Genomic DNA, 25,188 nt, shown 5'->3' with positions numbered 1-25,188 from the left:
TAAACCTTAATTTTGATTCATGGTTGGCCATTGGGTATTAATTAATTTCAATATATTAAGCTTGCTGCAACAAACTAAACAAGCAATTTATATGAAGTCTACTTTTGTGCCATTGTGCTTCTGATGATCACAGATTGCCCAAGTTTAGACCTGCACATTTATAGAAATAAGAAATACTTTCTTGGATTAGATTATCATTGAATTGTAGTGCATCAGAGAACATTTTAAGCTTGGCTTTTGTTGCCTTCAAGAAGATTAGTTTTGAACATTTTATCTTAGCATGCAGTTTGCTTCTAAAATCCACTTTCTGCAGCTGAAAGCATGCCGAAATATTTTGCCCAACAAAACCTGTCTGTTAGGATTATATCTCTCATGATAAGGGTCTACTTGTTATAGTACATCTGTGAAACTACCTTCATTTTCACTGGTGCTCGTGCATCTCTAGTAATTTGCGGAACTGTCTTCTGGACACAATACCAGGTGCTGGATTGGTACATGTGGATACAGTGGGGTTGATCTCTTAACATCTGTTTAGTGAAAACATCTGCTTAGTGAAAAATGTTATCAGGGTAGGAGGGAGGAGTTTGCTGTTGGGTAGGAATGCCTGGATCTGCAGCTGACTCTCAGTCTCTTAACTGGTTTGTGTTCTACAAATTTTGGGAACTACTTATTTTGTGATCTCAGGTTGACCAAGATGCCATCCTTGGAACAAGTTCAAACAAGCTCTTCACCAGCTCTAGAACTAAATTGTAGGTGGACTGCAGTGACAGGTTCCTGGCCACATTTAATGTCAGTGTTGGCTGTGGGCCTCTCAAGCCCCCTCCCAACCTAGGCCTTGGTTTGCAGTCAAGACCTCTTTTCTCCTCTCCATATCTGTGATCTGCTCCTCTTGAGCTATGTTATCATTCCATTTTGACACCTTTTATCAAACTTTAATGAAATGACCCAGGCAAACAAATTGTCATTAAACTTTCCATCACTTTGTCCCTTGGTATTGTCTTTTATAAATTGGACAGCAAATGTTGTATTGATCTCCTCGTTCTTGCAGCTGAACTTGAAATGACCCAGACGGCTGGTTGTTTATGGCCTAGAGTTGCTTTTCCTTGACACTTCCATCCACGGCATGACATCTCTTTTGTTTTTCTTTCTTTCTCGTGGAGATGAATGAACAAGACATACGGTATCGAGACATCCTCGGTCATGGCAATGGAGGAACCGTCTACAAGTGAGTGTTTGCCCCCCTCCCTTTTCTTCTTTTTGCTCTCAAATTTTGGGAAAGAGAAGGCAGTGGTCCCCCCCCCCTTCTCTAGGAATGTGTCATGAGGTGTCTGGCCTTTATTCTTCCTCTGTGAAGCGCTGATTGTATTTAATGTTTCTAGGAGTTGCCATAACTACCTTAGATCTTGAAAAATGGCCCCTGTTTTTATGTATCTTGTTTGGTATTGTCTGAATCCCAGGCGGATGTGGAAAGTAGCTACTGTACTCTGAAAATGCTATTTCTGGAGTGTTGTCACTCTTGCTTCTACTGAGTAAATAAACTGAGGTGGAAGATCAGAATACCCCATATACAAGTGGCCTGGCATACCCATAACACTAGGCTATGGTTTGTTTAGCCTAATTATAGTTTGTTTGAACGTGTGAACCAAACCCACCTGACTAATGATGGTTTGATTTCTGTCAAAAGAAACCATAATGTGAAGCTATGGTTTACTGTTGGATTATAAACCATGGTTTGTTTTAACAATGGTTTGGAACCAACAGCCTTCCTTGGACATGGCTTATTTGACCGCATCTTAGATACTTGCCAAGCTGAAAAAGCATGATGTAAAAGCAGGTGGAAAACAAATCAAGCTTTGAAGAAACTGGCCATGACTTGTTTGCTCATCTGTGAAACAAGTCATATTTCGAACAAACCATGGATTAGTATTGTGAACACAGCCAGTTTATTATTTTTAGTGTTTCATATATTGTTAGACAGTAGGGTTGCAACAAGCAAAATGACAAAGTTATTTGTACAATGCAGAATCAAGCTAATGGAACTTCTTGCTATCACAAGCATAAATGGCTTTAGAACTGGATTAGATAAATACATAGTTCAGTTGGCAGCTAGTAAAGGTAAAGGTACCCCTGCCCGTACGGGCCAGTCTTGACAGACTCTGGGGTTGTGCGCCCATCTCACTTAAGAGGCCAGGGGCCAGCGCTGTCCGGAGACACTTCCGGGTCACGTGGCCAGCGTGACATCGCTGCTCTGGCGAGCCAGAGCCGCACACGGAAACGCCGTTTACCTTCCCGCTGGTAAGCGGTCCCTATTTATCTACTTGCACCCGGAGGTGCTTTCGAACTGCTAGGTTGGCAGGAGCTGGGACCGAGCTGCGGGAGCGCACCCCGCCGCAGGGATTCGAACTGCCGACCTTTCGATCGGCAAGTCCTAGGTGCTGAGGCTTTAACCCACAGTGCCACCTGCGTCCCAATGGCAGCTAGTAACCATATGTTAAATAACCAACTTGTGGAACTCTTTGCCAATGCTTATTGTGAAGGCCAGCCCACTAGCAAGGATTATGTATATACAAAAGCTGTATTTCTGGTTACTATCCAGCCTCCATTTGGTGCATCCTAATGGTGTTGGTGGATATATACAGTCATGATGTTCTGCTTCCAACCCCCCAAGTGTCATCTTGGTCACTGTTGGTGGATGATATGCTGAGCTCAATGAATTGTTTGACCAGCCCATCTTTAGTTTCTTAACCACTGCCTAGCTTGACACTGGAGTTACTTGTACCTCATCAAATGTATCCTTTTTTTGCCCTTTAGGGTGGATTTCTGTGATTTCCTTAACCACTGTGTGGTGATTACAGTTGCCTTTTGAGAAACTGGCCACCATTTTCAACATGTGCATATGGTGCTCATAGTTGCCAGAAAAGTTTGCTAATGGTGGAGTTGCCACCTCTTAAATTTGATGATCAGTGAATCATCTAATCAACGTAAGATGCAGCTGCCTCTCCTGTTATTATCTGGATGCATAAGAACATTTGGTGAACCTGGTGTAGTTATACAGTTTGGGGGTAGTTTAATCCTTTTGATGAGCTGCCCAGTTCTAATTGAGTACCAGCTCCAGGGCACCTCTCAGATAAGAGGCTAAGGATTTGGATTTGGATTTTCCACTTTCTCAAAATTCAATCCTTTTGCCTAAAACTAATTTGGTCTGATTGAAAATCTAGCCCTTCTAGATAGGTTTGCCCCCTTGAGCTTTGCTTACCTTGGCACATCTTAATACAAACCCCTGGGTGTGGGTGATAGGCGAGAGAGGCCAATCAATCACCCTCTGCTCAGATATAGGTAGTCCCATCTGTACTGGCATTCTCTTGAAGACACATCTGTTTTCACAGGCAATCCCTTGATCTGAGTGAGTGTCCTGTTCTGATGGCTCTGTTGTTTAATTGGGGTTTTCTGTGTATTTTAATCATTATTGTTAATGTTTTAATGTTTATGTCACTTCTTTTATACTATTGAAAATTACTTATAAGCCTATATTGGCATTAAGTGGTATATAAACTTATAAATATTAATAATAACAGCAGGTAGAAGCTGACACATGTGCAGTGGACAAAGCCTCTTTCAGAACTGGGAGGTTATTCTGTGGTTACTCATACAACCTGAAAGTGAGAGATGCATTCACCTCATCACCCCAGTTGCACCTGTTCAGCACCAACTAGCTTTGAAAGTTAATGCATGTTTTATGTTTACAGCTCCCTTGATACTCTCTCCCACTTTTATATGTGTTTGTCACCCCTCTTTAAAAAAAATCCCCTAAAAGAACCCTTGTGCAGTGAACTCCCTTAGCCAGCTGCCTGCAGAAGCTGCCTATGGAAACCCTTATTAATTTTAAGGATTACAATAGCAAGGGGGTGCTTTATTTGACAGGAAAGTCTTTATCTCCTACATAGTGCAAAAGTTTAAGTCCCATAATGCAAGCATTCACACTTAATAGTCTGCAGTAGTGTATGAAAAATACCCCACAAGGAATTAAAATAAAACTTCATAAGGAAAGCCTTGAGGGAATGATAAAGATTTCTTCCAGGAAGAACTGTTTTCCATATACAAAACACATGTTTCTGTTTTCTTAGAAGACATTACTGTATAAGTTTTTTTGTTTTTAAAGAGAATTTTAAAACCACAGCATGCTTTTAAATATATTTCTGGTTACTATTCTGTCATGGAAAAATATTACATTGTTAACCTGGTTTAATTCCAGCAGCCTATCTGCAACCTCTCTCTCTGTGAATTTAAGTTGGAGCTGACATGTTATGTGGCATATGTTATACTGCCACCCAAGTCAGCATTGCTATGTTAAGATCTCTCCCCTTAATACAGCCTTTGCCAAGCTGGTGCCCGCCAGGTGTTTTGGTCTCTTCTTTGGTGATCACTCATAGCCAAGTAAGATTGTCTTCCATAAACACAGTTTTAACAATGAATCCGTAAGTGACTGTGGAGGCCAATTCTGGACCCACACGTCATTCCACAATGGGGACATTGGTTCCTGGGCGGGAGTTGATCACGGTGTGGATTTGCCAAGCGTGCCTTCCTCTTAGCATGTTTCTCCCTTGCGTTCTGAGTTCGAGTGTCTTCAAAGTCCATGACACCTTTGGTAAAGGCTGTTCAACTGGAGTTCTCGCAGGCCAGTGTTTCCCATTTGTCAGTGTTTAGACTACTTTTTTTTAGATTTGCCTTGAGATAGTCTTTAAATCTCTTTTATTGACCACCAGCATTACGCTTTCCATTTTTAAGTTCGGAATAGAGTAGTTGCTTTGGAAGACAATAATCAGGCATCCGCACAATATGTCCAGTCCAACAAAGTTGATGTTGAAGAATCATTGCTTCAACACTGGTGATCTTTACTTCATCCAATACACTGATATTATTTTGCCCGTCTTCCCAAGTGATGTGTAAGATTTTTCGGAAACACCGTTGATGGAATCTTTTGAGAAGTTGGAGATGGCTTTTGTAAGTGGTCCGTGTTTCACAAGCATGCAGTAAGGTTTGTAGTACAATAGCTTTGTAAAGAAGCATCTTGTTTACATCTTGTTTGGGTCTACAGCTCCCATCAGTCAGCAGAGCCGTATAATGCTTGGGCTTATGTGCTGTGGCGGCTGGGGCTCATGGGAGTTGTAGTCCAGAACATAATGGAGAGCACAAGGCTGGCAAACTCTTACAGCACTTAAAAGCTGCAACCTCTGTCCCATACCTTTGACTGATGTGGTTAGTGATGTTATGGGGAAGGCAAGAGAATGCTGTTTTCAGAGGCACTTCCTGTCCTATGTAACATGTGGATCAGCCTTTATATGAACAGCTTTCTCGGCCTATTTAATACATTATGTTCATTGGTGATCATTATCTATAAAAGTTCATGGCACAACAAACCATTTGAGACCATGTAAGGTTTATCAGAACGGTCGTTAGCTGTGGAAGTTTATTTTGAAATATTTCCTGGGATTAAATAGAAGACTCAATAGGGGGTCAATTATATCCTGTGTTTGATTGTATTGCCTTTATTATATTGGATTTCTTAGCTGCTTTTTAATCAGGTCCCTGGGCAGGTTACAGTAATGTTAAAATATAATATAACAAATAAGGTTGAGACAATTTTTGAATTGGAAGATTAGGGTGGGTTATACATGGGTATCACACACACTGGGGGGAGGGGGGCGTGTCAAAGGCCAGGTTAAAGAAGTACATCTTCAACATATGGCAATAGTTATGCAATGAAGATGCTGGAACACCTCTGTGGGGAGGGAATTCCACAGCTTAGGGGCTGCCATAGAGAATGCCCTCTTCCAAGCCACCATTACCTGAACTATATAGGCACTGCAGCTATCAAGAGAACCCTCTCTGCCAAACATAACACCCAGGATCTGTAGGGAAGGAGGTACTCTCTCAGATATTTAGAGTCTAAATCATTTAGAGTTTAAACACTAATGTGAGCACCTTGAATTGTGTTACAGCAGAAGCCAAACTGAAATTACCCCATTTGAAAGCTTACAGGTGGTTGAATTCTCTCTGGCTATAGGTAGCAGCCACACATATTGCCTTGGAGGCAATTGATGATCATTTCGTCAAATAAAATGAATTACAAATGCTTCTGCTGCTACATTTTATATTTTCTGGCTTCCAGCTTTCCACACTCTCTGCGTGTTTCTGAAATGTGTGCACCTCATATTGATTTGTAACTGAAGAACAAAAGCATGTGTGTGTGTGTGTCTTCCTAAAACCCTTCACTGAGTCATAGCCATTATGGCAATGAAATATTACTCGCATTTCACAAACAAGAAGGAACGTTTCAGGTCGCTGAGCAGAAGCGTTCAGTTTCTGTTTCCAGGTGAACTAACTATTATTGAAATAGTTTATGGAGATTGAGATATTGATCACTTTCATGCTAACCGTGGCTTAAGGGAAGAGTGAGAGAAGGGAGGGGGGTTGTGTTCTTTAGAAGACACCATTTCACTGGAGTGTGTGTATATGTGCCTATGTGTTTGGGGTTTTTACTGCCTCTGTGGGTTTATTGCTTGAAGAGAAGGGTATCTTTGCTTTATTTTTATGACAATATAATTATACTTTAGAAATGCACTTGATTACTCTGTGCAGCAAAATTGTTCCAGTGCATTGCCTAGGCCAATACTGCTATACAAACAACTTTTCAGTCAATTGAGTTGGGTTAAAAAAAAAATCAATACTTTTATAGCAATATTTCTAGAGAGAACTTGCTGAATCCATTTTTTTGTCTTTCTGTTTGTTTGTTTAAAGAAAAGGTGGTTTATAGCTCTTAGCTTTCTGTTATGTTTATTTCCACCCATTTTAATAACTTAAGAATGGTGAGCACTTTGAGCTTGGCACCTGGAATTTAAGCACCCCTGGATTTTGATGCTGTTCTGGTAGCTCAGTACAAAACTACTCAGGCTATGAAGTGTGTTTCAGCATATTGCCAGTTTGTCTGAATTTTCCTAGAGTGTTCCACTCAAGCAGTGAAGCAGCTACCACTCAAAACCTCCTAGCTTGCCCTGCACCTCAGAGCACTGCTTGACACTAGGCCAATGTCCTCCATCCATGCCCCAGCCATTTTATTTAATAGAATTTACCAGAGATTGTTTTTTGTTTGCTTGCTTGTTTGTTTGCCACCCATCTGACTGGGTTACTCCAGCCACTCTGGGTAACTTCCATTAAAGTAAAACACAGTATGTAATAAGTATCTCTTTCCATGCTCACAACAGCTAGTGACACCCCCAAACCTATTAAATCCTTATACATTGTGAACTGGATCTGATTTACGTTCAGTTGTTTCCAGTATTCAGTCTAGTGTAGTTGTACGCTGTGGACTTATTAACTCTATCTAATTTAAACTAGATATTTTTGTGTGTGTTATCCCACAAATATTTGCCAAAAAGCAAGTATGATAGAGTGTATAGGCTGTTGTGTATATATTGGAAAAATTTGTATACCGTAGCATCTAGGGTATTTACTTAAATTGCTTTTCTGAAAAATAATTCACTAGAAAGGCCAAGTGGCACTGAAAGTGGGTTTGCCTCCTGCCACATTTTTTAACTCAGTTGCTGGTTTACAGAGCTCTGAGAAATCACTTTTTCTTTTTCTTTTTTTGCAAAATTGCTTCCTCATTTCCAGTGAAATATGTTAACAATGTGATTTATAATACAGCGCACACTTTCTAACGTTTGTGGCTGAGCAGAAACAGCACTGAATTATTTAGACAAAAACACCTTATTAGTATCATATAAAACTGTGTCACTGGTAAATAACACATAATATTTCTCACTTGAATTGCGTCATCTAAACTTTTGCAAGATCTTCCACATGTTTATCCATGTCTGCTCATTCTGGCTTTAAGAGCTTGGTTTAGATTTATGAAGAGCCTAATAGATCAGACCAAAGTTCCATCTAGTCCAGCTTTCCTTTTCCAGAATCAGCCAACCAGATGTCTCTGGGAACCTCATAAGTAGGGCAGGAAGGGGCATGGCCATAGCCAAGTAAAACAATAGAAATACTTAAGTAACTGACTAATCATGTCAGTTCTGGACCCCCTGACAAAAATCCTGACTATGCCCATGGGAAGGGGTCAGTCCTCCCCAGCCATATGCCTCCCTTGCAGATATACTGCAAGGGTGGGGAACCTTTTTCAGCCTGAGAGCCACACCTCCTTCTAGGACCACATGCCAGTGGCTAGAGGCAAAAGTTGGTGGAATAATGGGTGTAAATTTTCTGTCCGGCAGAAGCACTCAATGAAGATGCATAGCAGGACTGGTGAGGGGGGTGGCCTAGAAGAGGCGGTGTAGCTAGGGAGAATACTGCGGACCAGATAGAGAGGCTTGAGGGGCCACATTTGGCCCCAGGGTCTGAGGTTCTCCACCCCTGGTATGCTGCCTCTGAACACGAAAATTCCATTTAGCTAATCATGACCAGGAATAACCTCTTCACAAGCCTATGCTTGGTACAGGGAAGGAAAAGTCCTCATGGACTGTCCCTTGCTGAAGATGCTAAAAATGCTTCCTAAGAGCAGAAAGAAGGGCCCTTCTCTGTGTCCCACTTAGAGTGGGAAGCCCATTTGAATGGGATGGAGGAGAAAGCAGAGGGACATCTTGGTGGCTGCACCAAAACTATGTAACATTTGCCCCCATGAATATCGCTTGGCCAACTTCCTCACTATTTTTCATCAGTCATTAAAGACTGGCAGTCTTTCATTGTATGTGGCAGATAATGTGTTTATGTTTGGTTTTAACTGCTGCTCCTCTCTCCTTGGTTGACTGTCTTTTATGCTGTTAATTAAAGTGTCATTTTAAACATTGATTTTGTACCAGAAGTGTGAGATATAAATATTATTAGAGATTTTTATGTATATAACCAGCACAAGATTGATGCTGCCCACAAGTTAGGTGAATTGGAAAAACGAATTAGGCAGATTGGTCTTGGTCTATCAATAACTATCTAAATAGATAGCCATGCTGTCTAAATAGAGACTCCATGTTCAAGGGCAGTACAGTGGTACCTCGGGTTACATACGCTTCAGGTTACAGACTCCGCTAACCCAGAAATAGTACCTCGGGTTAAGAACTTTGCTTCAGGATGAGAACAGAAATCACGTGGCGGCAGCGCAGCAGCAGCAGGAGGCCCCATTAGCTAAAGTGGTGCTTCAGGTTAAGAACAGTTTCAGGTTAAGAACGGCCCTCCGGAATGAATTATGTACGTAACCAGAGGTACCACTGTATAGCTGTCAGATCACAGGGAAAGGCCATTGCCTTCATATTCGGCTTGCGAGCTGCTCAGAGGAGCCCAGATAGATCAGAGGTTGAGCTTAGTTGCACCTTTCTGGTCTGATATTATTGTGCTGTTTTGTTTTTAAGTGGAATTTTAAAAATCTAGTGCACAAGTAGTCTTTTTTTTCGTGGGGGGGGGGTCCTTTACACATGGGAACATCAGCCTCCTGTTTTCCACAGGGTTTTGTATCTTCTTCCTCCTCGTCTGTTTTTACCCTCTTGCATTCATCTAACGATTGCTTTAACTATATCTGGTCTACCACCCCACCAAATTCCTGTGGACAATCGTTACAGGTTAACCAAGACTGACCGGTGATTGCAGTTCACTTGTTTCCATTGACCCCAGCCGTTGGCTGCCTGGCTCATAAAATCTGTTATGCACAAAAGTGCATAAAATGAAGATGAAGTGCCTCCTCCCAGCCTTGACAAAAACCGTTCCTTCTGCTGAACTGGCGCTGCAATGAAAGTAAATAAATGAATGGACAGCAATCACAGCCTAGTTGATGAAACTGTTCAATTAAAGCACAGACATTTACATGGTGTAATTTCCCTAAATTGCCAATGAGCCCCTTTAGACACAACCAGTGTTCAAATTGATTTCAGCATTGATTTTGGCTGAAGCTGATAAATTTCTGCTTGTTAGTTAAAGTAATTTTGCAGAAGACTTTGTACTGCAGTATTGAAGTGTTCATTTAGCTGATGGTTAAAAGAGGAGTTATTTACCGAGGGCTGCACTGTTGTTCTGAGATGGAGCAATTCCCCAATCATCTTTTACTTTTACTTTTAATTTTTAAAGCTTCAGTATCCCAATCAATAGGTGACTGAAACTGATTAAAACTTATCCAACCAGCTGCCTATGGCAGTTTAATTAGAAACTGGTTGATTCTTAAATTAAACTTGTTTTTTTACACTGTGTACTCATCCTCCTGAATTTTCAGCAAAAAGTTAAGTTGTTCTTGATTAAAAATAAGTCAGGTATTTTTTGGTAAGGAACAACAGAAGCCTGTTGTTTATTAGGAGATGGGATCTAACATGGTGAGCTCAGTGAGGGTTAGTTCAAGCTTGTTCAAGCTGTACAGAGAGCATGGATTGGCATGTTGGCTGTCTTTCTGTGTAAAAGCAAACAGGAGTATAGTTAGTTTCTATTTCTTCTTCAGCAGGCCATTTTTTTTTTTAGGATTCCACCTAGCTGTCAGTCACATACAACCCCTCTTCAGAAACTGCTTCACTGGTTGCCACTGCAGTTTAAGGTGTTCACATTAAGCCCTAAATGATTTAGTCTCCAGATATATGAAAGCACTGCCTCATTCCCTACAGACCCTCTTGGGTATTTAGATAGGCAGTGGAGGCCCCTCTTGGTAGTTTTACTACCCTTGGAAGTTTGTAGCTGTGGAATTCCCTACCCACAGAGGTCTGACTGGCACCTTCATTGTATAGCTTTAGCTAAAGGCTCAACCTCTTTAACAGCTGAGTCGTATATTTTTAGGACCCACCCCCTTCTTCTGATGTAAATTATTTTAACTGATTTTAATATAGTATTTTATCGTTTCAAGCTGTGCTGGGGCCTTGCAGAAAAGGACTGGAAATAAATCCTTTTTAAAAGAGGCTAAACAAATTTAAAAAGCACAGGGGAGCATTCAGGAATGTGATTCCTTTATCTGCAGCCTTAAATGGTACAGTCCATTCTGTCCCTGCAGGAATCTTTTTTTCCTCCTCCAAAAATTGTGTAGCGGGTCTTGAGTCATTGGAAGAGTTTTAGAGGCACACAGTTTGTGGGCCAGGGCATGCCTTCAAGTTAATAATGAATCATTTTGTGGTCATTATTCAAGCATCTGCGGTGGGATTTCAGACAGAAGGAAGGGCTGGCATAGATTGTTGCTCTGAACGAGCTGAGTCCCAATAAGAGCTGCTCTTTACTAGCGCTGCTCACTTCTGAATATCCTCTTTTTAACAACCAGCAAGTCAGGCTAATGGGCTTGCCTATTACAGAAGGCAACAACTGTCAAAGTGCTAATTTCCTGGAAGCCATCTGAATCTTTTCCTTTTTAGACGGCTGTTTCAGTATGTGAAAATATCATCATTAAAACTCCCAAACTCTGGCCATTAGCACAGAGCAGAGTGCTAAATCTAGAGTGTGCAAACAAAAAGGCCTGGAACCAAATTTGTACGTGATTTTGCTACATGTTGTCTACAGCCAGTGAGCATCATATCCTTGCACAGTGTGTAATGTTTAGAGAAACTGAGCTTCTCATGCATGAGGATGTGATCGGCTGGTTTTCCCCTGTTCCTTATTTTATTTCTGGAGGGGTGGTGCTTCATTTTGTTTTCTGATCCAGGAGTTTTTGAGCACTGACGACTATCATTGAGTAATGTATTATGGAGCCAAATCAACAGCTGCCTTGCAGTAAGGTTGCATCCAAAATAAGAGGATGGAGATTATGATTAGAGACATCTTCCCCTCCAGCAGGCTTTCTGAACATTGTGTAGTTAGTTATTTCCTCTTCTTGGGCAGCTCATGTCAATGTGTCTACATTTGACTGCTGTTGTGCTCCTGTCCTGCTTGAGGGCTTCTCAAAGGCATCTGGTTGGCCACAGGATGCTGGACTAGATGAGCCTTTGGTCTCATCCAGTATGGCTTTCATTGCATTCTAGATACTCCACAAATCTGACTCTGTCAGTGCTTCCTGTCCCATAAGAAGGAATCAAGGGGAACAATGTAGCTTCAACCAGGAGGCAGAAACGGTAACAAAGACCCTTTTGTGTGGGTCATCTTTCTGCTGGTCCTAACAGGCGTCTGTCACTTACATTACCGTGTTGAGAACTTGCAAGATTCTGGAGAAAGCAGTTTCAGGTTCCTTGGTTTTTCCTGTCTTGACTTCTTGGGCTCATTGTTCTAGTCCCACCACCCACGCACTCACGTACACAGACACATGAGCTCATCACCCTTCCTTCAGGAGGGGGAAAATAAGCAACTAGGAAAATTTGAATGGTTTTGCTCTCAAGTGGTATGTGTGTGCACACACGCCTGCCTCCGATAACACAGTTTGTCTTTTCTGTGCCCAGAATAGCTATCCTTCCAGGTCTGGGCACATTGCCTTCTCAGAGCTCCCTGCAGGGAAGCATTTGAATTTTCCAAGTGGTAGAAACTTAGAGTTACGCAAAATGGACTTGGCCCACACCAAGTCCCTTCAGGCTTCAAACGTCTGGGGATATGGTTAATAGTCAAGGTTAATAAAATATTTGACACAATTGTGCTGGTCATGCTTAAAAGCTGTTCTTTGTAAATGGATATAGAAGGCTCAGAGTAATGAACACAAATAGGTAACATTCAGCAAGAGAGTTCTGTATTTTGTTTTTGTTTTCCTGGTGGGGAGGTGTCAAAAAGGCAACAACTGAGGCTTCGTCTTTCCTGTAGTCTGTTTAAACAGGGTAGGAATATTGAATGTAGCAGCAGCTTAAAATAACTACTCCAGCCGTTAGAGGCTATTCAGAAGAATGAAAACTGCCAATCTTTACCATGAGTTAATTTTTCTGATTAGGTGAGCAGAAAGCGGGGTTAAAAGTCAGTGAGATGATGAATCAATGCCCTTCTAATTTAGAAATAATACTGTTCTATTTGGGAGGAGGGCTTACTATACCATGCATTATTCTGCAAGATTTTCAGCACCCTGTTAATTGATCCAAATGCTTTAATTGGAAAATCAATCCATAGATTATAACACTGAATTATCTCAAGTGATGTTATATTTAGAGGATATAAATTTTGACCAGGTAATGAAACAAACAAATCATGCTTTACTTAAGCAAGTCATTTTAAAGATATCCACCTGGATCCAGAATATTTTGCCTTTTTGATGCATCTTCTCCCGGAAAGCAGAACTACGGGGATTTGAAACTACACAAAGCAGCCCTGTCCTGCCCCCATTCTTTTCACCACAAGGAGAAGATTGGAACATGTATTCTTTTGGATGTGTTGCTCTTCTTCCTATATTGAAACAAATGGAGGAAGAATTGTGTGTAGGAGCTCCATGTCCGGCCCTGAATTGGGTTTGGTATCTGGATCAAGGTAGCAAGCACATAATTTAAACGACCAATGTCAACTAGTTGTTCTGCTTAGTATTCACTTGCGAGGGAATGTTTTTCCAGCAAACTCATTGGGACAGGTAATTACTGCAGCAGCTACAGCCTAATTTGAAGTGTTAGCTGTTAATTAAAACACTGCCGAGGTGTCCGGTTTTCTTTTGGTGTAACCAAAGCTCCCATTCAGACTCCATTAATCACTTTACAGTTAATGTGCTGCAGGAGGTCAAGACAATTGAGATGCCATGGCGGTCAGGAGTAAACAAGTTTCCTTTCTTCCAGGTAGCATGGCACTTGCAGAAGCCAAGGGGATGCTCTGCCCCTGTGGGCACCGTATCTGTTTTGTGATCTCTTTCTCAATGATAATTAAAAGTTAAATTGCTACTGTCAATGCTCTGTAAACCAAACCAGGTACTTGCTCTTTGCTGGAAATTTAACCCAAACTTCCACGGATGAATTGGCGTGCATCATAATTAAATCATCAAGTCTTTCCTTTTAATTCATTTGGAAACAAGAGACCATCCCCACTCCTCTCATGGAATAAGAAGGTGGTGGGAAGGATCGGCTTTCTTGACAGGCTAATTAAGTTGCCAAACTGCCCAGCACAGTACGTATTGAACTAACAGACGTTAAGCATCCCATCTCAGATGTTTGTTTTCTTATCGTTTCTGCTTATCTGAAAGTCAAAATGTTCTGCCATTGTTGGTTCATCAATAGTTACCTCATGGATTACCTTCTATTTGGTTTATTGACTGTGCCTTCTGCTGTCAGTCTCTCAATTATCATTTAAGTGGATAGTCTTCTTTTCTGCTTTTAAATGCTTTTTCTTCAAATATATTTGGGATTCGCATAAATGCTGCTAAAAATTTACTTGTGTTTGCAAATAAATCACATTGCTTGTGCATAATTTTAATACATAAATTGTATTTTCATAAGTTAAAATTAAATAATAGAAATGTAAATGTTTGAGTGATTATTCTGTAAAAAATTATAATATATATGAACAGAGGCACTGAGGCCGCAGTCCTTAGGCTAGCAAATCACATTGCATTTTATGGTGTGCTTTTTCGCTGAGTCCTGCAATATCCTACCAAGACAAGAATAGTCCAGGTATTGATACCTGCCATGTGCTTGATATCACCCCCTTCTCTGTTTTTGCACTCCCAGGCAGGCAGCAAAATGGGAAGCCTATTTAGCTTTTATTAAACCACATTATGCAGTTGATAGGTTGCATTCAGTTGGTGAATCAGGAGTTGTGAAAGATTGATGTGAGTTTGCAAATTGGAAAGATGTCTGAAGCTGTTTACTTCATAAGAGCTAGAACTGGTGATGTGTGTCACCCAAATTAACAAGTTGCTCAAAAATGGCATTGACTGCAAGTATTCATTAGTGTAACAAATCCAAAGAATGGATCTGATCCCCCCACTGCAGTTTGAACTGACTTTTTCTCTTTTTTCTGTATGCAGAGCAAACCATGTCCCCAGTGGGAAAATACTAGCCGTAAAGGTATGTTCTTCCAAAAACTGCTTTACAAAAAAGTCCTCTTCTACCCTGCCCCAACCATCAAATTCTTATTTCTGCATTATTTGCCTTGGTGCATGAAAGCAAAACATATACATGTTCAGCCATAGTGCAAAAAGCATCACACATACACATACACATACACACACACACATATTATTATAATATAATATAATATAATATAATATAATATAATATAATATAATATAATATAATATAATATAATATAATTTATATTATATTATATTATAATCACACCACTACACACTCTTTCCTTTCTAGGTCACACAAGTAGTCTTGGGAAGTATTTGCATGCATTGGAAAAGTAATGTGTACCGATGAACTGGAAACTGTCAGTTAGAAAATCTCAGATACTGGTGGTGCACCAAGCACACTGGCCCAGCTTGTCTATTCTGTTGCTGAAGCCTTCAGCATTCCTAGAATATGTTTTCAAGTGCTTTCTTCATTTTCCTTCTGAAATGGGTCTTCCTTTCCTGCTTCCACTCAGAGACCTTCTGTCTTCCACCAGTAAGGCATCAGCATACTCTGGGAACAACAAGTTCTTCCTAAACTTAAGTTGTTGCTGACCTGGCAAAATCCAAACCCCATTATTTGGATTACAGGTTCCATCAGCCCCTGCCAGCACAACTGCTGAAGTTCAAAACATCTTGGGGTGGGGGAGGTGGCAGCAGGTTGGCGGAGGCAGTGTTAGACAAATTGCACTGAATTCCTTTTTGGAATCCACCACTTCCTGGTTGGGGAAAATAAGCCTGATTCTTCTGTTAAATAATGAGGGTTTTGACAGCAAATATTGCCCTGATTTGCGCAAACACACCCACCCCTTACATATCAGAACAGGTCGTTTTTCAGCAAGCCTTACATGGAGATTATTATCCCAACCTGTATCTGCATTGGATTTGAAATTGTTTTATCTACTGTATACTTTTTGTGTGAATGTGTTTCTTGTTAAATCAATATATTATGGGAATAAAATAATAAGTGTCTGATCCCAATACTTTCGGTGCCAGTAAATCAAGGTTTATGACTGAAGCAACGACACAGCTTTATCACTTTCTTGCAGAGTTTTAGCTACTTAAGAGGTTAAGGATAATCACAGCCGTTCGTATGAGTGTGAAGATTGGTGGTTTGGAAGCAAAGCAGGTGTGGACCAGTGTGAGAGCCTGTGGGGTATATTGGTTAAGAGCACAGGACAAGGACTGGGCAAACCAGATTCAAGTCTGCAACTTAGGCAGAAAGCTCACTAGAAGACAATGGGCCAGTCCCCATGTCATAATCTTAACTTTCTTCACAGGGCTGTGGTGATAAAATGGGAAGGGAAGGAAAGAGAGGGGCCATAATATTTGCATTGACGGGTTCTAAGAGAAGAGGTGGGGTTTAAATGTAATAATAATATGAACACTGACAAGACGACCACTCAAGCCAGGATGCCGATGAGCTGGTGAGCAGATTAGCTGGCCAGCTGGTGAGCAGATGTGGGCCATCTGAGAGACACTTGATCTTTCACCTGAACGGCAAGTTGCTCAGGCAGAAGTTTCAGGGTACAGGTCCAGAAGGAATCTTATTGGCCTCCTGTGTCACCTGACTGCTTGTCAGAGCAGCATCTAAATGCAGCAGAGAAGGGGCCAGCAGCTCTGTCCTCGGACAAGTCCTCACGGTGGCTCAGAGAACAAGCTGCCTCTGGCACTCTGGCAGCTAAACCAAGTTGAGGCTGCTGGGCCTTAGGCTGGGCATAAGAATGCCATTTGACTTGTTGATTCGGGTGTGAAAATATATTGAGCCTTGCTTTGTGGAAAGAGGGAGAAGAGTTTGAAAAAAGAAGGTGCCAGCAGTTTGTACTCCCCCTCCCACTTCAAAACTTTTTCTGTTTACTTAAAAAAAAAGAGGAAAAATCTGTATGAATTGAATATGTAAGAAACTCCTGCTTTGTGGTTTCCTATCAGCTGATGCCTGTGGAACGTGCCCTCTGAACCTTCCTACCTCCTGCGGGAAGCCACACGACTGAGGAGGTAGCATCCCTCCCCTTGCATTGTGTGTGAGGAGGCTGTGTGCTGTTCTGCAACTCCAGTGTTCCCTCTGCTCTTAACCTAGCATTTAAATGGTCCATTTGATTAATCATTTGTATACTGACTATCGTACTCCCAAATTTCCTCTGAGTTGTACATACTGTAAAAGACAATTATGTCACCACAAATTAAATAAGTGAATTAAAATGGAGTTGCAGCTTAATTTGACCTGTGATTTTGCTCTCGTTCCCTTTAGTGGCGTGCACACCATTCCAGCAAATAGATGAAGTCATCCATGACAGCCGGTGATGAATTGCCATCGCTATACTGTATATTTTAATAGCCTCTCACTAATTTAAATTGAGCACCGAGTAAATTATAATTCAGTCACTTGACTGCTTGTATTTAACTTGACAACTCATCCTTATTTGTCCTGGAGGTGTAGGAGAGAAGTGGAGAAAATGGGCTCAGGTATTTCTCATAGGGTTAACCCTTTCCCCTTGTAGTGTTCCGTGTCAAAGCCATTGTAGATAGGAACTTGATTGCTATTTCTGTTGCTGCTGTTATTTAACAAAAGGCGGGGCAATGATTTTAGGGCTGGGAGTCACATTTCCCATTTTAAATTGGGAAATGGGTTACACTCAAACTGTATGAACATGCCCCCTGACCCCTTTCCTTCCTTACCACCCCTTTTCTTGGCACACTTCCACTCAAATAAATTAATAAAATATATGGGGCCAGAATACAAATGCAGGTCCCAGTATTCAATACCCTTTGTCCATTTCTGTATTAAAATCATGTAAAAAAAATCATGTAGGTGATTTAGGGCCCAAAGTTACAGTGCAATTCTAAACATGTCTACCCAGAAGTAATTCCTACTGAATTCAAAAAGGCTTACTCCTGGGTAAGGGGGGTTTGGTTTGTATTCTGAGTCTGTGATCCAACAGGAAAATCCTGGCTGCCTGTTTTCTGACATAGTTTCTATCCTGCGCCTTCAACATAATTTTGTATCTCAGGGCAGCCAAGAGAGTAGTCAGAAACAAGAAGTACAATTTAGGTAATAATGTGTGCAAACTAGCTCATTTTAATAGGTGGTAAAATCAAACTGCTCTAAGTTACATGCTTACATTAGCAGTTTTTAAAAGCTGGTGGCTAAATGATACTGTGAGTTCTCCAGGTGGGCCTCTTTGGGGAGGGCATTCCAAAGGTTTACTTTTAGTGAGCCTTGGGGAGTTGACAGGGACTTGTGCCATGTTGACATGGGCGGGTTTATGCATGACTGACTCAATATCAAATCAGGCCACAATCTGGATCTTCTGCAGTTTCCTAGCATCCTCTGAGTTGGCTGTGTGTGGTCCTCAGCCTTACTTCCAGTGGGGAAACTAGAAGAAAAGAAGGAAGGCAGAGCAAGACCAAAATAGGGAGGAAAGCCAAAACGGAGGTGGGGGGAAGTCCTCTGTAAGCAATCGGTTCAGACTTCTTGCAAGAACATCTTCCCTTGCAGAGAGAAAGAGAAGCTGGTGACAGAGATGACAAAGAAAGAAGAGAATTTGACCCTGCCCACCTTGAGCCCTGGTCCTGCCCACTGCTGGCATGTGACCCCTAAGGAAATGCAACCCTTTCCAGAAAAAGTTTACTTGCCTCTGTTCTAAAATAATTCTGGCTAAGTCCACAGTGGTGAATGTACCATGATTACTGTTTTGAACTTACTTTGGGGGAAACGGAAACTCCATAAAATTGCATAGTGGGTATTTCATGTGGCATGCCGTGGCCACAGTTTTTCAGTGGTGTGGCATGAGATTGTGTCATAGTGGCCGATCTCTGTGACAAGCCTCTGCTCGTGAACACATTGCGGCCTGGGGCAATTGGCAGCATTAATGCAGTGTTGAGTAAAAGCCATGTGGTGGCCATTTTGTGTGAAGGAGGGCTAAGACCCTTCCATTCTTAAAAATCAATGTGCCTGTAATTCACAACAGCTCAGGGACTTTCTTCATTTCACGTCTTGGCTGATGCAGCATTTGCCATCCGTGACATCGAATCCAGTCAATATTCGGCTAAAGCTTTTGCAATGGGGGAAGCTGGGTTTCGAGCAGGGTTTTAACAATTGGAAAAGCAATCTCTTTTAGATATGATAGAGGGTTAAATTTTGTTGTTGTTTTAATGGGCAAAATTGATACAGTGTTCCAGCAGGTTACTTTGTTTTAAGCTTTCCACCCTGGAAAAAAAAATGTAAGTGAATATTGTTGGCAAATGACTATTGATCTGGAGAAATGTGTTAAATGTTCTCTTGGCAGCCTTTCTATTACAGTTACAATTTAGTTTAGTGAGAGCTTTTATAAATAACCCTAAAGCAAATTCTTGATAGAAACTGGTTATGCTCTTTTTTCTCTGTTTAGACAGACATCAATACTGTAAAATGTAGGTTTAGAAATAGGTTCTTTTTGTGTGTGTGGTGTGGTGTTTAGTTTTGTTTTTAAATCAGAGGCCATGTTGCTTTCCATTGCCAACCTTGTGTATTGTTGGTTGTGTTAATCCTGCAAAATATTATTGAGTCTCAACCAAGTACCAAAATCCTTGGGAGTGTATATTATTATAATTATTTTATTTTATTTTATTTTATTTATTTATTATTATTATTGCTTATTGTATTTAATTTATTAATCACTTTCCATGAAACATCCTAAAGCAATTAATGATAAAAATTTCAATAATAAAAACATATGTAAAAACAATTTCACATAAAATACATAAATCTATTTAAATAAAAATCACTGCCTAAAAGGTTTGTTGGAAAATTTAAAACTTCAGTAGGCACCAGAAAGACAATAAATATGGTACCTGTCTGATATGTAATGGTAGGGAGCTCCATAACACACCATAATTTTATTTAAAATGTGTTGCCACTCCCTGGGTCAGATAAAACTGACTTGGTAGTTGCATGGTTTTCAACCAGTGTGCCGTGGCACACAGATGTGCCCTGAAGGATGGTCAGGGATAATGCAGGCAACACTGGCCGGTAACTTATTAGGTGTGAGCTTCAGTTACTGGTGGCCAAGATCTTTACAGGTGTTGATCGTCACTTGAAATACCCTATTCTGTTGGCAACAAACTGGCAGTCTGTTGGTGGTAGCCAGTTGACTTGAGCAGGAGTTTTCCGTGCCACCTGAAAAATATATAGGTTTGTTGATGGCCACAGTGTTCACATGCATTATGTAATGAGATATAATGTTCTGATGCTTGCTTTCAGGTGATCCCTTTAGATATTACACTGGAACTTCAAAAACAGATTATGTCGGAGTTAGAAATTCTTTACAAGGTATAATTTTCTAGCATTTACATTTCAATTCTATGCATAGTATGTCTTCAACACTGACAGCATTTTTCTCTCTTTCTTCATCTGCAGTGTGATTCGTCCTATATCATAGGATTTTACGGTGCTTTTTTTGTAGAAAACAGGATTTCCCTTTGTACTGAATTCATGGATGGTGAGTGGTGCTTGCATATTCTTGAAAAGCCTCAACTGTTATTTTTTTTTAATGTAATTGGGAAATCAATTTGAACATTTGTGCACATCCTAAAGAAGCACAAAGCGATTCCTAGTACAGATGGTGCAAGATGTCTTTTCCTCTTTTTTTTAGGAGGTATTTTAAAAATAATAACCTTTCACAAGCCTTAACACATCAGGCAGGCGAGAGTCATGATTACTTGATGTTAAGTATGTTACATTTTCCTCAATAGAGCTGCATTGACTTTTTATTGAAAATTTAAATAGAACAGAAGTAAATGCTGCTTTATCTGTTGCTTGATATTTTCGACTTCCATACAATCTGTCTTTACTGACAAAACAGCTGTTCCCACTTTTAATGTTTCAGTCGCCAACACAGATTTTCCTTTAAATAAGCCTATTAGCTCACCCATTGTCCTGTGTGTTTTCAGCAAGCAGTAGTGGGTTGGGCATGGCAGGATTAAAGAGTTTCAGAGATTTTTTCGCCTGGGTTTCCTTAGCAATTTAACCCCATTGTTCATCCAATTAAAAATGTATCACATGAACAAGGCAGATGCACCTGAGCAGGTGAGTCAAGCAATTGATTTTGATAGCAAGATATTTCCTCCCTATCCCTGGCAATATCACAAAGGAACTCTGGAGCACTGCTCCAGGATTGTGCTTTTCTCTCAGATGATGCAGTGCAGTGGCTTGGGCCAGCCCTATAGGTGAACAAGGGGGATGTTGGCAGACCTCACTTTGCTTATTACAGGCTAATCCTTTCTTCTGAGTCAATATCTTTACAAGCAAGTTCCTCTGTGTTTTATTTGATATTAACTATGTTTTGTTTGTTCCTGCAGGGGGCTCTTTGGATGTCTACAGAAAAATTCCAGAACACGTACTGGGAAGAATAGCCGTAGCAGTGAGTACTTTGGGGTTCTATTTTTAATATAATAGTGTTAAATGCTTAAATATTTATCACAGCTGATATTTGTAGATATAAATAACATAGGAAGATGAGGAGTGGGGGGAGAGTGAGAGTCATGGGGCACCTTGATAGCTAACAAATTTATTATGTGTGAACTATTGAGGAACTTCATTCTGGACTTCAGTCCACAAAAGCTTTTGCCATTATAAAATCTGTTAGTCTTCAACAGGCCCCAAGACCCTTGGTGGGTTTTTTTGGTGCAACAGACTGCACAACTACCCCTCTAAAAATGGGGGTTGGGAAAACCTCTTCCTTTTCTAGTATGTATTGGAGAATCGCAAATAAGTTTGGTTTGTAATTTGTTGGAGCCTAAGAAGTCTGCTTATAAGAAAACACCCTACAAAGTTTCTATATTATTAATTCTCATGTTGGCGTACTGTAGTCTCTTTAATTTTGTCAGTTTCATCAACTGAAAGTTGTTTTCATAGAGATGTCTGGAAATTGCCATTAAAGTTCAATTTCAGTTTTTGATAATGTTGGAGTACTCTAAACAAATTCTAAAAGCCACATAAAAACCACATGTTTTTCGAACAGCCTAATAGCAATCCTGTTATATATTTTGAAACTAATGTTGCATTCCATATCACTTGTATCTTATTACATGCTTACCAGGAAGTTTTTGTCAAGTGAAACATATCTTCATCTGCATGTATTTGCACTGTTGATTGTATTCACTTTCCGGGAGGGGGGGAAGTAGGTAGTATATCAGATTGACTTCATAAAAAGTAAATAACTCACATTACAGAGTTTAGGACAGGGTGACCAAGATGGGGTCCTCCAGATGTTGTTGGACTACAGTGCCCATCTTTCCTGACCGATGAGCATGCTGGCTGTGACTGATGGGAGTCGGAGTGCAACAATATCCCCCAGTGTAGGGCATAATCAACTTTATACCATCAATTAACATACATTTCTATTGTGTATTTGGGAAAGGTGTTATGCAATTCTACCTCCCATATTTGTTTTGTCTTTTCACAGCAAAACCACTACTGATCTCAACAGCCCTTTTTGTATTAGCTTAGTTTTCTGTGCAAATTCATACTGTTTATCACCAGCATTCAGAGTTACTGTATTTTTCCGTGTATAAGATGCCCCCATGTATAAAACGCCCTCTATTTTGGGGGACTCCAAATTAAGAAAACACCCCTCAGCACTACCTATGAATAAGATGATCAATTTCAAACCCAATTTTTGGTTAAAAAACCCCTAGTCTTATACACAGAAAAATACGGTCTATGCAGAGGTTCTATGTAGCTGCCATGGCTAATGGCCCTTGATAGCCTTCCCAAATCTGGTGTCCCCCAGATATTTTGAGCTATAACTCCCATCACCCACCACTCATCATACTGGCTGAAGCTCTTTAGAGCTGTTGTCCAAAACATCTGTAGTCCAGCAGCTTGCAGAAGGCTGCCCTTGATAGACTCATTTTCCATGAATTTACATAATCCTTCTTAAAGCTATCTAAGCCAGCAGCTACCATCTCATGGTAGGAAATTATTTGAGTTTATTAAGCAGTTTATGAAGAAGGCCCTTCCTCCTGTGAGTCTTTAACGTATTGCCATGCAGCTTCATTGGGTGACCCCATATTAAACTGTTAGGACAGAAGGAGAAAAGTTCTGCTCTATCCACCCTTTTGCCATGGTTCATAATTCTATAAACCTTTGCCCTCTTTCTTTTTCTTTTCTTTTTTCCTAAAGTGCGTAGTCCCTAATATTAAGTTATGCACTTGCACAACGTATAGGCATATAACATACAGGTACCCCAATATATAGGACCTATTTTTCCCAGAAGATCAATAATAATTCTGTTTGCTCCATCCATTAGTGTGGTGTACATGAAGGTCCCAGATAGTCTTCTCTCCATGACCCATCCAGAAGCTGCTTCAGCGTAGTTGTTGCACTGGTATTAGATCTTATCCCTTCTTGCCATGCTGGGGATAATGAGCTGAATTCTCCAAGTCTAAGAAGAGAATGTATCATAATTTTAAAGCCGCAGCCAAGACCAGTTGGAAGGGAGGTGTCATGGGGTAGGGTGCCGCTGAACAATTGCTAAATCTGAAGCAGGCTTTGATAATTTAAGTGGTTTAAAGCAGAACAAAAAGTTATTCTAAAATGTACCATTTAATTAAATGCCTGTTTTCCACACTCATTATACATCAAGCTGACAACTGAAATCCTTTAATCTGATGCAGGCAGCTATTTAGGCTCCTTTCATTGTAATTCGCAGCTCAGCTTCATTCTCTCCACTTTAGCTGCATGTGCAAAGAGCATCTTTTAATCTGATGCTATCACTTTGGAGCACTTGCAGATGGGCTTGTTTTTTCAGACTCGGCATGGTTCGCTTCTAACACACACACATGCACATACTGCTTTGGTGAGAGTAAAAGTGTTTCACTTTTGCAGTCCAGAGGATTTGCACGATCTTATTAAATAACATTCATTTCTATAGTTCACTGTAAATTACAAATACTTTCTCCTCCTGGGCATTTATCCTGACAACAAGCATTCTGGAGTAGCATCTTCAAACAGTTTTTCCAGAAAGGGAACATGTGCTGTGTCCAAGGCCACGCAGTGGATTCATGGCCAAACTAAAATCACATTTTTACATGATTTCTAACGTTGAGTGATTGATCTAAGAAATCTTAAGTGTCTAGTTCAGTCCAACCCTTTTGGGTTCATGGAAACATCTGCAAACAGGAGAAATTGGTGCATTCCACCCCTCACTCAACCTGGGACACACCACAATCTAGTCTACTGTCTCCAATAAATGCTTCTTTCATTCTTAATTTCAGCAACATGGGGGTACAGGACTCTGGAGGCACCAGGGAAGACTTGTACAAGTGAGCCTGCAAGTCTAGAGGTGTGCATGGGGCAGCCAGGGCTATGTGATAGTAAAGGTAAAGGGACCCCTGACCATTAGGTCCAGTCGTGGCCGACTCTGGGGTTGCGGCGCTCATCTCATTTTATTGGCCGAGGGAGCCGGCGTACAACTTCCAGGTCATGTGGCCAGCATGACTAAGCCGCTTCTGGCAAACCAGAGCAGCGCACAGAAACATCATTTACCTTCCCGCCGGAGCGGTACCTAGTTATCTACTTGCACTTTGACGTGCTTTCAAACTGCTAGGTTGGCAGGAGCAGGGACCAAGCAACGGGAGCTCACCCCATTACGGGCATTTGAACCACCGACCTTCTGATCAGCAAGTCCTAGGCTCTGTGGTTTAACCCACAGCGCCACCTGCATCCCGGGCTATGTGATAAGAGCCTTAAAAAAACCACTCTCAGGCATTCAGCAGAGAAGGTAGAGTAGGAGTGTGTGTGTTATGAATTATGCTGCTACTGCTACTCCTGAACCCCTTTACAGTGGTGCCTCGGGTTACAGACGCTTCAGGTTACAGACTCCGCTAACCCAGAAATAGAACCTCAGGTTAAGAATTTTGCTTCAGGATGAGAACAGAAATCATGCAGCAGCGGCATGTCAGCAGCAGAAGGCCCCATTAGCTAAAGTGGTGCTTCAGGTTAAGAACAGCTTCAGGTTAAGAATGGACCTCCGGAACGCATTAAGTTCTTAACCAGAGGTACTACGGTATTGGATTGGGGAGGGGAACTGCATGTGTAGTGTCTGTCCAGATACAGGATTTCCCCTTTAGCTGGGGATATGATTGCAGAAGCTCTCCAGCTGGATCAGATCAAATGTCTTGCTGGTGCCTTTAAGGGGTCACAGTTAAGTATCAACTTGCCAATATATTTTTGTGTGTTTTTCTGTCCCTTGTCCCAA

The 25,188-nt window shown here is 40.9% G+C and overlaps 1 protein-coding gene across 9 annotated transcripts in view; it reads left to right on the top strand.

Moving 5' to 3' along the window:
* The window catches only part of MAP2K5 (mitogen-activated protein kinase kinase 5), a 129,433-nt gene that overhangs the window by 28,555 nt on the left and 75,690 nt on the right, over nt 1-25,188 (top strand). For all 9 annotated transcript variants that reach the window (XM_081888610.1, XM_081888614.1, XM_081888612.1 and 6 more), the window contains exons 8-12: nt 1,161-1,225; nt 14,864-14,903; nt 20,190-20,258; nt 20,346-20,427; nt 21,287-21,348. In XM_081888610.1, the coding sequence (XP_081744736.1) occupies nt 1,161-1,225; nt 14,864-14,903; nt 20,190-20,258; nt 20,346-20,427; nt 21,287-21,348 (318 nt within the window). The remainder of the gene's footprint in view (nt 1-1,160; nt 1,226-14,863; nt 14,904-20,189; nt 20,259-20,345; nt 20,428-21,286; nt 21,349-25,188) is intronic.

This window comes from Podarcis melisellensis, assembly GCF_964234715.1.
Source record: "Podarcis melisellensis genome assembly, chromosome: 14".
Taxonomy (NCBI): Eukaryota; Metazoa; Chordata; class Lepidosauria; order Squamata; family Lacertidae; genus Podarcis; species Podarcis melisellensis.
Note: the sequence above shows the minus strand (reverse complement) of the source record. Positions and strands in the feature narration are given on the sequence as shown.